This window comes from Schistocerca nitens, chromosome 1, assembly GCF_023898315.1.
Source record: "Schistocerca nitens isolate TAMUIC-IGC-003100 chromosome 1, iqSchNite1.1, whole genome shotgun sequence".
Taxonomy (NCBI): Eukaryota; Metazoa; Arthropoda; class Insecta; order Orthoptera; family Acrididae; genus Schistocerca; species Schistocerca nitens.
In genome coordinates this window covers 766,810,752-766,827,321 of record NC_064614.1, presented here as the reverse complement: position 1 = coordinate 766,827,321, position 16,570 = coordinate 766,810,752, and the positions used below count along the sequence as shown (strand labels likewise).

Sequence of the window (16,570 nt, the reverse complement as noted above, 5' to 3'; positions counted from 1 at the left end):
AAGTAATCAAAAGAATAAAAAAATTGTGAACAGACAAGGAATCCGTGCGCCAAACCAAACAAAGAACACACTACACAAGATACTTAAAGCAGCCAACACTGCTACAGATAAATAAGCAAGTAGGTTTTCAAGGTGTCAAGCCTTTTGGGTGGAGCAGTTGATAGTGGGCCCACTACCGATTGTACTGAGATAGGGAACCAATGATGGGGAATGCATACTTATTTAGTTATGGACACACATAGCATGCACCACATAACAAAAGTGTAGTTCGTAGTCACCGTTCAAGGTGATGACTACCAGTCTTAGTGAGTGTAATGCAAGAGATCATGTACTTCTGTCGCGCTCTCACTAAGATCCCAAGTGTCTGTTGCACACTGAAACAGGCAGCAGGTGATGAGCGATGTAAACCCCCTGACCACGAAACAGACATATTGTATCCAACTTAGGTCGTGGCACTTGTGTCATGTGATGACTGCACGTATCAAAACGGTCCATTAACCTGTGCCGCATGCACACAGCTATCTCCGTTGTCAGTTGTCCTAGTCCTACGCAGGAAAGCTCACAGGATGTGGAACTAATTACGAATACCTGTGTTCATTGTATTTGTGATATTCGACTCTTTGATCATATTTAACCATCATATGGACAACTGTCCTGACGGCGTGCAGACAAGTGCAGAGATTTGCATATCATCTACCTTCTCTACTGTGCTACCAACGTGCAGTCCCTCATATCTTCTCTCAAACCTAACGCTCTTGTTTGAACAGGACGGCAGAAACACATGTTCCCAACAGAGCAAAATTTTTTCTGCCCCACTCAATCGTTCAGCCATTTCCCCCTCAATAGCAGAAACCCGGCTCTGCAATAACCTTCCGCATTATATTAGAGACCTGAATCTTCAGAAGACAGTTAAGGAAATATCGACTAATACAACGACAGTGATTACCATTATCCCTGTATGGATTTGCTACCCTACTACAGCCTTCTCTCGAATTAGATCTACCTCATTTTCCAGTATTCTTAGCTAGTGCAAACTCCTAAACTTTCCTTTATCCAGAACTGTCTTTACAAGAAAACCTTTTCTTGCAGACCTATAAATTCTTTTTGTATATACCGCAATCATTATTATTATTATTACTAGTATCACAATTAGTGACAACAGAAGCATACATAGAAATACTACTACTATTAACTTTCTCACTTCATAGTCGGCATTGTTTACTCACATTGTCACTACAGACACTCACACAATTTTAATACTACTTGTCTTATTAAAATTATTATTTATTAGGTAAGTATGATGTGAAAACGGTGCTGGTACTATGTATGTTATAGCCTGATGGCCCTAATCATGTCACATAGGATACACAAATAAATAAATTGGAACGATCACTTAGAAAAGGGCGAGACCAAACAAAGACCACATTTAGTGACAGATGTAACAAATCCATAAAGAGACCACCTACACTACGCCTTTCCGTCCTCTACTGGAGTATTGCTTTGTGGCATGGGATCCTTGCTAGGTAGGATCGAGAGAGAACATAAAAAAATTCAAAGGACAGCAGCACATTCTGTATTATCGCGAAACAGGGGAGAAATTGTCTCGGGTACGACATGCGAATTGGAATGGTAATCATTAAAACAAAGGCGTTTCTCCTGCCGGCGGAATATTAATCACAAACTTCCTTCTACGAATGCGAAAAGAAATTTTTGACGCCGACCTACATAGGGAGAGATCATCATCGCGATAAAATAAGTGAAATCAGAGGTCGTGCGGAAGATTTAAGTACTCATTTTCCCCGCGTGAAGTTTGAAACAGTAAAGGAATAGTGTGAAAATGGTTCAATGTACCATGTGCTTTTGTCAGTTGCAAAGTAATCCTATGGATGTAGATGTACCTCACGATGAAGGAAACAGCTACCATTTTAACATTACTCTGTTGCTGGAGTTCTTATGAAGTTGTCATGGCAGCAGACATTGAACGAAATCAGAACCGCGCCAGCAGGATCTTAACATGTCAGTATATTCCGCGCGAAAGTGTAACAGTAACGATTGGCGAACGTAAATGACAATAAATAGAAGAAATGTGATGCTGCCTTCACAGTATATTTCGCGCAGGAATCATTACAATAAGATAAGAAAGATTTGGATACGATCAAAGACGTATGGACGATAATATTCTTTCGCTCAGTGGGCGAATAGTATAGAATTGAGAGTTTCTAACATTCGTTCGCAGCAGTTTGCCCAAGGCGCTCTGTAGTTGCTTCTGGCGTGAAGCTTGTGGAGCGAATATATGCTGTGTGATAGAAAAACTGAAGTTGCCAGTAAGGAAGGAGGACTTAAAATGAAACTTCAAGAATTGAAAGGATATGTGATGTTATTTCGGTGATTAAAAAATCGAGTCTAATTTATAAAGTACGTGGCAGTACGAACCCACTTATCAGTACAATGTTACACTCCCTCTGTCCCGCATGCATGCGCTGGTTCGGTTGGGAACGTGTCAAAACTGTTTTATCCTCTCTTGAAGCAACCGGATCCAAAAGTGGTATTTGATACCCTGGTTGTAGCACTGAGACAAGCTGACATCAGAAAGGCTCCTACATATGTTCTGTCAGGGACTGATCTGAGATCTTCATGGCCACAGGAATACAAGAACATCAAACGGACAGTTCACAGAGACACGTGACATATGTGGAATAATATTTTCGTGTTGATAAGTGGCACCACGATGCTTTCAAGTGCGAGGTAGTTCAGGAGGACGCAGTAAGTGTGAGGTATATCGTTGAGTCATCAGAGTTCCCTAATCACTATCAGCCGTGACGTGAAGCCATACCCGGTTGTCTGACGTCGCGATCGAAGGAGTAACGCCGCTGTGCCTCTAAGCAGGTCGCCCCCATATTCGCCCGCGACAATCACCCGGATGGTGGAGAACTGTGGTTTATACCTGAGCGCAATGTAGACTCGTTCATCAACCCTGTATGTTGTAGTGTTAACGGCAGCTTACACATGAAGCAATAATTCCATGCTTTGGCTGCAGCTCGTCTCCGGCCAATGGCGGAAATGGTGCAAGATGTTTCCGGACTGCAGGTGCAAATGTGAAGGTGTTACGATGTGCTTGCTGCGCAATGCGGCCATCGTCCCTTGTGGTGCTCAGACGTGGTCGACCGAAACCTGACGAGGAGGATGTCTGTCCTCTACGGTGAAATGCAGTTCAAAATCGAGCCACTGTCACAATAAACAATTGAATGATTCGACCAACCGATCAAATGGACACCCACAACTAGGACCGTTTCGAACTCCGTCAGGTGCCGATAACACTGTCTCAGACGAGTGCCCTTCTCAGTGATCACTCAACATCTGAAACAGTTCACGCCAATAATATGCCGTTCCAGACCTGGTAACAATATTAAAAAACGAACGACACTAATACACTTTGGAGGCCGGTCTACCTACCACAGAGAACTGTATATTTAATAATTTACATACCTTCTGATGTTGTGTCACTGTACGAAGTTATAATGTCGTCCGAAGTGTCATATGGGTGCTTTACTTATTTTTTTGACACAGTATATTTTCCCTCAAAACTGGGAAGATGAGAAGAATCTTCGGCAAGCAATATATATAACTGCAAGCATACGTTTCTCATCATCACCAAACAGAGTAGCAGTTTCAGTATAATAATTAGTCAGTTTCGCTATTGTAACATTCTTGTTTTCACTCTTCTCACAGTTCATATGTCAAATTTTTGTTGCAGGTCAGCCTCTTTGTTGCAGACAGCAATGAACGTTTCTACCTTCATTCTTCTGTTTTTCAATATGGCAAACTTGTGTTCAATTATGTTTGTCACGAGTGGTGTAAGTGATTTTACTTCATTGGTAATAAAGTGTAAACTGTTTTTGCGTAACTGGAAGTCCACATAATGAATGCGTGTATTAGCTATTGGGAACGCACCATACGTTACTAAGTTCAAACTCATCGTTCAATCACGAAGTACACTATGTGATCAAAAGTATCCGGACACTTGGCTGAAAATGACTTAGAAATTCGTGTATCCCTCCATCGCTACTGCTGGAATTAAGAATGGTGTTGGTCCAAATTTAGCCTTGATGACAACTTTCACTCTAGCAGGCATACCTTCAGTCAGGCGCTGAAGGAATGGCAGCCCATTCTTCGCGGAATGCTGCACTGAGGAGAGGTATCGATGTTGGTCGGTGAGGCCTGCCACGGAGTCGGCGTTCCAAGACATCCCAGAGGTGTTCTGTAGGATTAAAGTCAGGACTCTGTGCAGGCCAGTCCATTACAGGGATGTTATTGTCGCGTAGCCACACCGCCACGGGCCACAGGCCGTGCATTATGAACACGGGCTCGAGTGTGTTGAAAGATGCAATCGCCAACCCAGAATTGCTCTTCAACAGTGGGAAGAAAGAAGGTGCTTAAAACATCAATGTAGGCCTGTGATGTGATAGTGCCAAGCGAAACAACAAGGGGTGTAAGCCCCCTCCATGAGAAACACGACCACACCATAACACCAGCGCTTCCGAATTTTACTGTTGGCACTACACACGCTGGAAGATGACGTTCACCGGGCATTCACCATACCTTACACCCTGCCATTGGACTGGCATATTTTGTACAGTGATTCGTCACTCGACACAATGTCTTTCCACTGATCAGTTGTCCAATGTTTACGCTCCTTACACCAAGCGAGGCGTCGTTTGGCATCTTCCGGCGTGATGTGTGGCTTATGAGCAGCCACTAGACCATGAAATACAAGTTTTCTCACCTCCCCCCTAACTGTCATAGTACTTGCAGTGGATCCTGGTGGAGTGTGGAATTCCTGTGTGATGGTCTGGATAGATGACTGCCTATTACACATTACGACCCTCTTCAACTGTCGGCAGTCTCTGACCGCCAATGCTATACGCTTTTGTGCTGTACGTGACCCTTCACGTTTCCACTTCACTATCATATCGGAAACAGTGGACCTAGGAATGTTTGAAGTGTGGAAATCTCGCTCACAGAGGTGTGGCACAAGAGACTCCGAACGACCTGACTACGTTCAAAAAATGGTTCAAATGGCTCTGAGCACTATGGGACTTAACTTCTAAGGTCAGTAGTGGAGGGGTAGCACAATGAACATAATATGAAAAACATATGTTTATGGGTGTCTGGGGATACTTTTTATCGCATAGTGTACCTAGAACGTAAGAAGCTGTAGTCGCCGAAGTTGATAGCTTTGAGAGCTACGTAATTTCCGTCTCAGCTAGTTCATGCACTTGGGCGCGCCATACTGAAGCAATTCATATATTATTACTTGATATATTTCACCATGAACCACGGATCTTGTGGAGGTGGGGTGGCTTGCATGCCCCAGTGATACATGTAGTCTTATCGCACGTGTAATCACAGTGGAGCGGGTATATGTGGAGAGGCCAGACAAGGATGTAAGTCTTGAACAAATGCAACAGATTTTCGATAGCTGCAAGTGCAGCAGTTTGCATAATAGGCTGATCTACCTTTGTAACACGAGTTAACATGGGCTAGTTGCACTAGTGCTATGAACAACTGAAAGCAAGGGAAAGCTCTTACTCTTCCTGTGAACATGCAGCTCCACTAAATAGTTAAGTGATAATGGCTTCCTTCTCAGTATAATATTTTGGAGGTAAGATACTCCCTCATTCAGATCTTTAGGGGAAGGGGGGGGGGGGCTAAAGTGAGAACGTCGTCATCAGGGAAAACAATACTCGCTTTGTACAGGTCAGAGCGTGGAATGTGGGATCCCTTATTTGGATAAGAAAAAATTTAGGAAGGGAAGTGGAGAGGTTGACGTTAGATATAATGGGAATTATTGCAGTTCGGTGGAAGGAGTAGATGGTTATAAATACAAAATCAATATGGGGTAACGCATGTGTAGGTGTAATAATGAATAAGAAAACAGGAAGGCAGGGAAGTTTCTATAACGCACGATGATTACCAAGATACACCCATCACTGTATTGCAGGTCTATGTGCCAACAATCTCCAAAGATGATGAAGAGACTGAGAGAATGTACAGTGAGATGAAGTAAGTTATTCACGTAGTTAAGGGAGAGAGAAGTTCAATTGTGATGGGGGACTGGAATTCGGTAGCAGGAAAGGGAAGAGGAGAATGCGAACTAGGGGAAAGGAATGAAAGAGGAAACTGTATGATAGAATTTCATACGGAGCGTAATTTGACCACCGCTATCACTTGGTTTAATAATCGTGGAAGGAAGCTGTACACATGAAACAGACCTGGAGACTCTGGAAGGTTTGTGATAAATCCTATATTGATAAGTAAGAGATTTTTGAACCAGATCGAAACTGTAAGACATCCTAGGGACAGATGACACTCTGATCAAAGTTAGATGATTATGAACTGTAAAGTAATTTGAAGATATTGCAAATAGGGTAGGAAAGCAAAACGACGGTACCTGCTTAAAATGCAAGGACTATAGCTTATTAACAGTATCACAGGGAGCATTAGGCAACGACTGATTTGAACAGCTCAATGAAATACAGTAGGATACGAGTACGTAGCTTTGAGACTGATAGAGTGAAGGCTGCAGGGGATCAAATAGGTAAAAAAAACGAATATTGAGAGAAATCCTTGGACCTAGCAGGGGATACTAACTGACGAAAGTACAAAATATAAATGCAGCAAATGGAGTAGGCAATTTGACATACATAGGTTTGCGAAATGAGACTGACAGAAAGCGGAAAATGGCTAAATAGGCATGGGTAGAGAATAAACGCAAGTCTGTAAAATCAGGTAAAAAGATGAGGAATGTAGGAACCACAGGGAAACTGAAGGGACCTTGAAGAAAAAAGCAGCAGCTGTGTGAATATAAAGATCTTAGATGTAAGCAAAGAAGGAAAGCTTAAAGGTGAAAGGAATGCATGGGGGGTCTATATGAAGAAAATGAGCTTCATGGTAGTATTAAAGAAAGGAAAAAGGAAGTAGATGAGAATGGAGTGGGACACATGATAATGTGAGAAGAAGTTAAAAGAGCACTGAAAGACCTAAGTATAAAGAAGGTAGCTGGAAAAGACGACAAACTCCTACAGCTACTGATATCCTCGGTGGAGCCAGGAGTGACAGCAGTATTACACCTGCTGTAGGAGGTTTATGAGACGAGTGAGATACCCTGATACCTCAAGAAGAACGTTATAATTGTGGCGCCTAGAAGCCTAAAGACCCAAGTACAAAAAAATTATTTCCAGATAATTGAAGTTAAAAGTTTAAAAAATTCCAGTAGGTCATGTTAGGAGCCAGGTAGTTTTGTTTACATTACCATATACCTCAAGGATATAGTTCATCATAAAACATATTAAAACATTATTTTAACTATGTATAAACGTATTTTTATATACTGAAAGTTCACCATGTTTTGCATGCTGCACTTGGATGTCTTGTACATCTGCACTTGTACCTCTTGGATTCTGTATGTAGGTCAATAATGAAATCATTTTGAAAGTAGATAAGCACTAGTCTTAAGACCTAATAATTGGTATTTCAAAAAAAATAAAGATCAATAATTGAACATACAATCCAAAAGGTGGAACAAAATACAAATTTTCATTCATCCTCGTCAGTTCCATAAACATTGTACAGAGCTTAATCTTCTTCATCTTCATCACTTAGTAAAGCCTGTTCATCATGCTGACTTGCTGCTTGGGCTTGAAGCCAAGCGGCTACATTTTTTAACTCCAAATGAAAGGGATGATGGATAGGTGATACAAACTGGAGCAGCTTTTACTTTTTGTGTTTCTAGTCTAGGTTTTGATGTTGTTGGTTGTAGAGTTGGGAGTTTTGCAGGTAGTTTTCCAGTGGGGATTTGTTTCAGGCTAAGTTGACTGTATGGCTCTAGGTATCCTGCCGAATACTTGTAGTGTAGGATGCGTGGGGTACTCTTCTTAAATTAAGGAATTTGCATTTTTCTGATGCCTTTTTATCTTTTTGGGAAAAACATTGTTGAGGGCGTCAATGTCAACAAAGTTTTCATCTCTTATTTTAGTTACAATAAACTTCTGACATGCTGATGCTAATAGTTTCACCCAGTCGTGCGAAACTCACATGTCTCTTTTTTCTTTTTTTTTTTTCTTTATCTGTATATGCCCGAAGTCTTGATTACATTACCACTCACTGTACGAGTGGCCAGGTTCAAAGTAATGTTGGGTGACTTTCTCAATGCCTTTGTTTCTTACTATGTACAACCAAAATTTTGACGTCAAGTGGCTCTTGTTCTGGCCCCCACGGTTGTCAGCAAATGCCTCAATGTGTTTGATGTAGCTATGGAGGGTCTTAATGTATTTTAGAAGGCTACGCATTATTTCCTGACACCCCGTGTTGGTTTGACCCTCATGCCACATGTACATTTTCCCGGTACCTTCTTTGAGATTACGGACATTTAAGTTGTATGTCCGCAGTTGTCGCATATAATAAGCTTTTAAGTTTCTAACTGCAGGCGTTGGCATCATTCTTTGAAAGTCAGATTCATGCTGTATATTTTGCCATGTGTTTTGTGCTTTTTTCTTTTAATTCTTTTATAGCTTCAGCCTTTCTCAAGAGTAATTCTTTCTGTTTTATCGTCAACTTTTTTTCTTCTTCTGAGCCATTTTTATTTGGGGCTTGTCGCAAGCGACACAGGTATCTGTCTGAAACCTATGAAAACCCAAATTAAACTTTGTGCTGAAAATTTTTCGATAGAAGCTTTCTTTTTCAGGCACGACTCCTCTTTCCTCGCATGACAAGTTGTACATAATTCTTAGGTTTAACTCTGGAATAAGGAACATTTTTTGACAGCTTTTGCTCTGCTGTAGTGATTCGAGTACTTAGGGAAGCTTCTTTAGTGTTCTGCAATAACTGCCACTCTTTCTGTTGAAATTTTGTTTGCAGGTTCCTTTTTCCCTCTTTTGTCTCGCAGAGCCACACCTGATTTTCTTTTTTTTAATGATATTTCTTACTCTTTTGTTCGATACATCACGGGTTCTCAAAATAAGCTGTGCAAAGTCTTGTACGTAACTGACTTGCCTTTTCTACTTACAGCTAATTGTTTTTGCCTTTTGATAGGATTCAGTTCTTCAGCACTGTGTATGTAGGCCGTTTGCAGTTCCCAATCAGCTAGGTTCCAATACGCCTCAAATATGACTTGCCTATACTCTTGTGGAATATTTTTATTGTACTTAAAAGGGCAGTCGTGGTTGCACTCACGGACCTCCTTAAATGCATGATATTTCGATTTGCGGTCACGATAAGCCTTGCCAGAGTTTCGTAACTTCTTGAATTATTCTCGATTCCAGAATTTCGCTCTCCGAACTCGTTTTCTTCCAGGTTGCGTCGGTGGTGGTATTGCATTGTCTGGTAGATCCTCGATAATCCCGCTAGCCACTTCAGCTTCTGGTATTCCAGATGAAAAGGAAAATAGAAGGATATAAATGTGGGTTCGTTTAGAGTAAGAAGTCTGGATTAAGTTAGACAAGGAGCTATATTAGGTTAGAGTAGGACTATGAATGAGCCAAAATACGTTGTAAAGTAAAATACGTTATCGTTATGAATTTTTCATCAAAGGCCTATAAAACAAAATTAACCCGTCAATATTGAGGTACCACTTTCATTGGTTTCACTTATAGTTGCATTTCTGGGAACAAAATTGGGATCTGCATTACTATGATGTCTGTCCCAAAATTAAGCAGCATCTAAGAAATTAAAACTAGAGTAGCCGAAGAGTTTTTAAATATTCTTTAGTCAGCATATAAACAAATATCTAGAAAGGTTGCTAACCTGACTCAAATAAATCTACATGTTGATCACTCATATTGCAATGAACTTTTAACTTTTGATGTTTTAAACAGTTCTCTTTCAGTTTAAAAAACAATGAGCTGGTTCAAAACGAAGAGACATCATAGTTATAATGTAAACACCAAAATTCACTTTTAAAAACAACTGTTAAGTTTCAATAACAGACATCGGCTAATAATATGTAGCACTAATGCTCGTTACCTAACAACAACAAAACAATTTGCTCCTTCATTTTGGTGGCTCAGGGATCCAAGTGACAACTTGGACCCCTACCGCTCCAAACGACTAACAACTATCCCAAGTTGATTTAGGGTCTCCACGCTGAGTAGCAGCACCTGTCAAGACGTGAGCTTGGATCTCTTTTTTTCCAGTCAACAGAATGACTTTTTACTATTCATTTCTGCACTTAACTCCATTCTGACAGAAATGTCACTTGAACCCATTGGCTTCTAGGCACTTCAATTGCATTACTATGGAAATCAGATACTGAGATATGTTAGTATTGACAACATGGCAGTTTGTTAAGCCTTTTGTGCAAAATACTGACAACTTGTTTACAGATGAATGGAAAACGTTGTAGAGGCTGACTCTGAGGAAATGTAGGAATACACGTGTCAGTATTGCCTCTACAATTTGAGGAAAGCCAATCCTAAGTTTATAGCATTTGTAGGCTTAGAGGAAGCTTTGTCCAACATTGATAGAATACAGCCTCGGAAAACATACAACTTGTATGGGAACGAGGCGGTAGTTAGGAGAGTGGATGGTCATGCTAGGTAACAGTAGTTGAGTTGGGATTAAGATAGGGTTGTAGCCTATCGCTGACGTAATTCCATCTGCACGTGGAGCAAGCAGTAAGAGGAAACAAAAGAAAAATTATGAGAGTGAATTAAAGTTTATAGAGAAGAAATAAAAGTATTATTTTTACAGATGACAATGTAATCATTAGTTTGGTACTGAAGGTATGTTTGAGGTAAAAATTTTAGATGAACACGAAGAGATGAATAGAGTAAACGATTTCAAATGGATATAGGTTGCAGTAGTTATTCTAGAAGAAGCTTGCACAGGATAGAGAAGCGTAGAGAACAGCATCAAAACGGACTTCGGAGTGAAGCAAACAGCAAATTTCTTGATAAGTTTTCTAACTTTTTGTCTGCATTTGTATCACTAACTTGTACTCGGGAGCAATAATAAGTCGTACTTTGCCATTCGTTTTTCCAATAATTTCGATTAAATGACACTAACGGTGTTTGTCAATGTATTAGAGTAACATCACTAGTCAGCATAGAAATGGTACTGCCATGGTAGATCCCATCTATAGTGTGGAGATTAGGTCTCATACCTCACTAAAAAATAGCTGCTTGTGCTCGACATTAGCGTTGGCGTATCATACGTTCAGCGCACCGACTTCTTGTTCGTTAAAGCCTACTGATCAAACTAGAGAAGCTGGTGTAAACAAAATCGAAAGCGTTGGCGTATTGCTGTGTTTAACCTCTTTTAAATCTTACGTGATGTTCGGTAAATTATGTTGAAATTTAACAGGCCATTATCATAGTTTCCAAAAGTATGTAAATCGCTTTGGAAATTTCGGCACTATACGGAGGATGTTGAAGCGCTTTCCAGGGAAACTTCTGCAGCATAGTGTAAACAATTTTTTCGACTTTCATTCTATTGCAGGACAATACCAAACCACATGTAGCCAAGACTGTTTCACTGGAAAGCTCTAACACAACCTCCATTCAGTTACGATCTCTCTCCATACAATTTTCGTATTTTTGGAGCCCAGAAGAAAGATATTCTTGACCATAGACTTGCTCGGGTCGAGGAGGTGGACGCCTGGGTTCGGTCATGGTTCAGTAGACAACCGCAAACACATTTCCATGTAGGCTTTGGCCGACTTGCCACATAGTGGAATAAACGTATTAAAAGCTATGGCGACGACTTTTGAAATAGTAAACAATAACTTACTTTTGTTCCACCTATATCTTTTTCATTTGACTGCCTCTTACTGTTTATCTTCTAATTCTTAGCAGTAATGTCAGAGAAAACCTAAGATAAAGACTTATGATTGCTTAGACAGTTGCTTCTATGTATTCAAAATGGTTTCATTAAGTGATTTTATGAGACTTGTTGCCATTTGAGGTTTGATTAAGGTTTGACTACTATATTGAGGGGATTCAAAAGGTGTTTCATTGTGTCATGGTCATCCTCGCAGATTTTTTTCATTCGGTAGTTCGAAGAGTGTTAGACGTAGAATCTTCTTCACGGAGCAGTTATTCTATAATTCAGTTACTGAGAACCAAAAGGGTACGAAGCACTCGCATAAAGCTTCGAGAAAAATAAAAGGTGGTGAAAATGAAATTTTTGGACAAACTGCCATAGTTCTGACTTGTTTCTTTAATCAGTCCTCAAAATTCCATATTTACTATAAAAAATAATGAGCCCACATTATGTTATGAAATATTGGTTAATATTTAGGATTACAGGTGTCAAAGTTAATTCAAAAAATTTCCATATATTAAGCAACAGCGTGTTTTGCCAGTTGTTAGGTTTGTAATTAAACTGAAACTGGAATCAGAATGTTAACAACAGATACGAAATGCACTACACACACAATTATAACCTATTGCAATACTTCATGGTCCCAATTATTATCATGTTGGTTGAGCACATTCTGTGACCTGAGGTTCAGAAAAAGCTGCCGACATACCTCCGACTACGAAGTATTACTACTGCACACGTGATGTGGACACTAAATAACAATTCAGCAACGCAGAGCAACAGTACTAAGCTTTGTGCTTCGGGCCCATATGCTAATGAATATCCGAGAAATAGTTGTGACAGCGTTTCATGAATGTTCATGTGTAGCGTAAGTCCGGGAGAGCTGGACCACTTCTCCCTCCAGCATAAAAATTATGTGTGTTTCAACCTTTTTTGATTTCTCGCAGCATGTTCGTATAGAGAGACATATAAACTTATCTACTATATATTATTGAGGCATTGCCACTTAAAATACAAGATATATGGACAAATGAAAATATACATGGGTGGACCACCTCACTTGTATCTGAGCAAGTGAGATGGACCATTGTACTGGAAGGGACGGACCATATAAAAATGACTACAGAAGAAGAAACGAGTCAATTAAAATTATATATTTTTATTTGGAATATTTTGTAATGAACACAGAATTGTAGCATTAAATTTTTTGTCCGAGACAGAATTATCAGTTTATTATAAATCTTGAATGAATACAGGGTTTCCTAATGAGTTGTTGATTTTGTTCTAACATTAGGCAGTATTTCTCTCACTACAGTAGTTACACTTATTACCAAATGCTGAACAACATACATGTCACCATCGTCTACAGGAAACATAATGAATCCAACCGCCATTTTTATTAATTTCGTAATAGAGTTTATAACAGCCAGCACTTCAATCTTCATCCCATTCGACGAAGTTATTTTTTTAATCTTCTGCAACGTCTGCATCTGAAGAGCAAGATGCAATTTTTTTTTCCTTTTTAACTTCTTCTCTTCACCAGTATTTCCCTTTAGTGACCTTTATGTGTCCTTTTCCTGTCTTTTATTATCCTTCTTTTATTTACCGTTTCAATATTTACAGCAAAGTACCCGTCTCGATACAGTTGCTGCCTTTCTCTTGGAATCAATGGTTTTATCAACAGAAGAAACAGTAGATATTTCTTCATTTTTTTTCTCTGTTGGCTTAGGAGCAATCAGTTTTGAAGTGCTGTTCTTGGAGGTTTTATGTTTAGTAAGAGTAGGGTCCGAAGTTGTGTCACTGAAGAAATTTAACTTGTGCAGATATCTATGCTCTTTTGATGTGTTTTGGATCACTAGATGTTTTTGATGAGTTTTGAAGTGGTTGATTGGCTTTTGTTTGAGATTCTGCTCTCCCATTTGTTGGCACAGAGGTACCTTACGACAAATAAGCATAGTCTGGAGCCGCGGCCATCTTCGGTGGTATTACTGTACATGCCTTGAGCTAAATTAATAGTGCTCCATCTCTCCTACATTAAAACATGTGGTCCATCTCTCCCACGCAACACTGGTCCCTCTCTCCTGATCCTCTTGCAGAGATGGACCACCTCGACTTCGATCTGCAGATATAGATCTCAGTGGCCACAAGTAGTGGAAGCTGCTCTCTAGCAGCGCATTTGTGAAACACTTCACTAGTCCGTCCCACCCAGTGGTCCAACTCTCCTCAACTTACCCTTCAGTGTTGGCTTATAGTTAGAGATACACCTGCTTTACAGTTGAATCAACGGAATTAAGGGGCATTCACAAGTGCTAAAATCTCAAAATCAAAGACGGTGTGCTTTAGGCCCATATGTTTCTCAGCGCCTCAATTCATTACGTTTGCCAGAATGAACGTTTTCATAATTATAAAGAAAATCCCTAAATAAGATACAATTGTAGTGTATGAACTCCAAGGAAAGCTCTGACTTCAGTTTTATGAGTTGCTTTATGTTGTTTCACGTATCACTGATGGTCTATCCTCTTCTGTTTGATGGCAGTAACTATTCGCAGTACGATTTGAGAATCTGAGTGCTGTACTGAGTTTATCTAAATTTCCTTTAGGGAGAAAACGTTCGTGTGGTAGAGTCGCCACTATTATTTGCTAAGCCGTGTATAATGTTAGACACATCACTTGAACGTTAATTATTTTGGGCTTTCGCCTAGTTGTTGTACTCATGCTTATACCAGTCTACGTGGAGGTAATTTTATGTCACTTCTCACATATCCTCGTTACTCTGATGTTTTGTACGACGAAATGCGTTTGCGAACGCTCATGGGTGTGTGTGTGTGTGTGTTTGTGTGTGTGTGTGTGCGCGCGCATTTGTGAGTGCATATGCATGTAACTGCATAAATACATCTATTCACTACTGTACATTAGAAATAGTGTTTTAGAAACTTGGCCAAGCTGATCTCTCAGGCAGTCGACAGTTAAATACGAGTATTCTGCTATGTATAGTTGCTGCAGAGAGACGGAAATCTGACGAAGGCGATGAAGGCGTTCTTGACGATACCCCCCGTCCTGTTCCAGACAGGGATGTACTGCATTTTCGGCCAAATCACAACTGACCAGGTAAGTATTAATACAGAGGACACTGCTGAACTCGTTGGAGATCCGGTAGGAATTGGACACAACTGTTTTGTCAAAATGGATAATTTCGTAGAAGATAATACCTAACTGCTGTCACACGTGAACATCGCGATCGTACATTTCATTTCCTATTTTCTTTTATTTGCATTGTTTCTATGGTCTCTCAGATTGCAGTCATGTAGAAGGTGTAATTTCATGGTAATTCAAAGGTTGTAGCTGAAACACGATTTTATGTTTGTCGATGTCACAGAGAAAACGGGAAGCACATCATAGGCATTGTAGGAATGGGTAATGTTAACGCTAAGGTTATAAGCTTCTCAGCTGGTTGGTTAACTAAGAGTAAATCTCTGAGACAGGAGCCGGCCGAAGTGGCCGTGCGGTTAAAGGCGCTGCAGTCTGGAACCGCAGGACCGCTACGGTCGCAGGTTCGAATCCTGCCTCGGGCATGGATGTTTGTGATGTCCTTAGGTTAGTTAGGTTTAACTAGTTCTAAGTTCTAGGGGACTAATGACCTCAGCAGTTGAGTCCCATAGTGCTCAGAGCCATTTGAACCATTTTTTCTGAGACAGGAAACTTCTACCAGACTCACAAAGTACTGGGAAAATGTGTGAACCTGTCTGACTAAATCTGACTAGTATAATACGTCTGCGGGACGGATCGCGCAGTCTTACACAAAGACGTACTGTGTTTGTTACATACTAGGTTACAGTTCGGAGACAGTTTGCGAAATAAATATAAAAAAAAAAGATTCTTTGAATGAAGGGAAACTCTAAATTGAATTTTCATGTATTCTTCCTTCAGTTCACGCGATACGCATTTAGCCACAATGTCCCAATGCAGCGCAAGGAAAAGAGAACTTAATGAAAGTCTGCTAAGTAAGTGTAATACCTGCAGCCATGGAATGGAATGAAATAGATGATCAAGCTCCACAACATCGAGAGTATTCCAAATCAGAATGACTACCAAACTGCGCAAAGTTGTCGAAAGTTCAAGAGTCCGAAACCTACACGACGTTTTGTATCACCCAGACTAGCTCTTTGTGAGGTATTATACCGCACGTCAGTTACAGCTCTCACATACAGACAGAGCGTTGGAATGGCCACACGCGCCAATTTCTCGCAGTTTATGAAGCATTATAAGCTGCGCATTCTCTCTCACCTCTCGCATACGCATAATTTTCGGATACCACGTAAATTTAATTCACAAATCACATATATAATACACCTCAAACGATGAGTCTCTTGGTGCAGGTCACTGCCCGCCCTCTAAATCTCACAACGTAGCAAAAGATATACAGGACCGCCTCAATTGTGCACCTCTTTGAGCCGCACCCACAAACGTAACCAGATTTGTTCCAAGCATCATTAAATTTGAATAGCAGGCTATTTTATAATTAGTAGGACAATCAGTGATTCAATTCGTTAAGAATAGTGAATTCAAGCTACTATTTAGATACGTAAGCATGGAATTAGGCATCGGTTGATTTTGATCTGCTCCCATAATACATGTTGACCACTACAAATCTGTGATTTGTCTTGATTAATAGGTTCCGTGTTAATTATAATCACTTTCATGCCGCCCTTCGAGCTACGTCACTAAATAGCTTGCCCTACTCATGGTTCATAGT

At 40.3% G+C, this 16,570-nt stretch overlaps 1 protein-coding gene across 1 annotated transcript in view; it reads left to right on the top strand.

Moving 5' to 3' along the window:
* The window catches only part of LOC126200663 (odorant receptor Or1-like), a 47,181-nt gene that overhangs the window by 20,917 nt on the left and 9,694 nt on the right, over positions 1-16,570 (top strand). The window contains exons 5-6 of the mRNA XM_049936730.1: positions 3,755-3,854; positions 14,812-14,925. Of these exons, the coding sequence (XP_049792687.1) occupies positions 3,755-3,854; positions 14,812-14,925 (214 nt within the window). The remainder of the gene's footprint in view (positions 1-3,754; positions 3,855-14,811; positions 14,926-16,570) is intronic.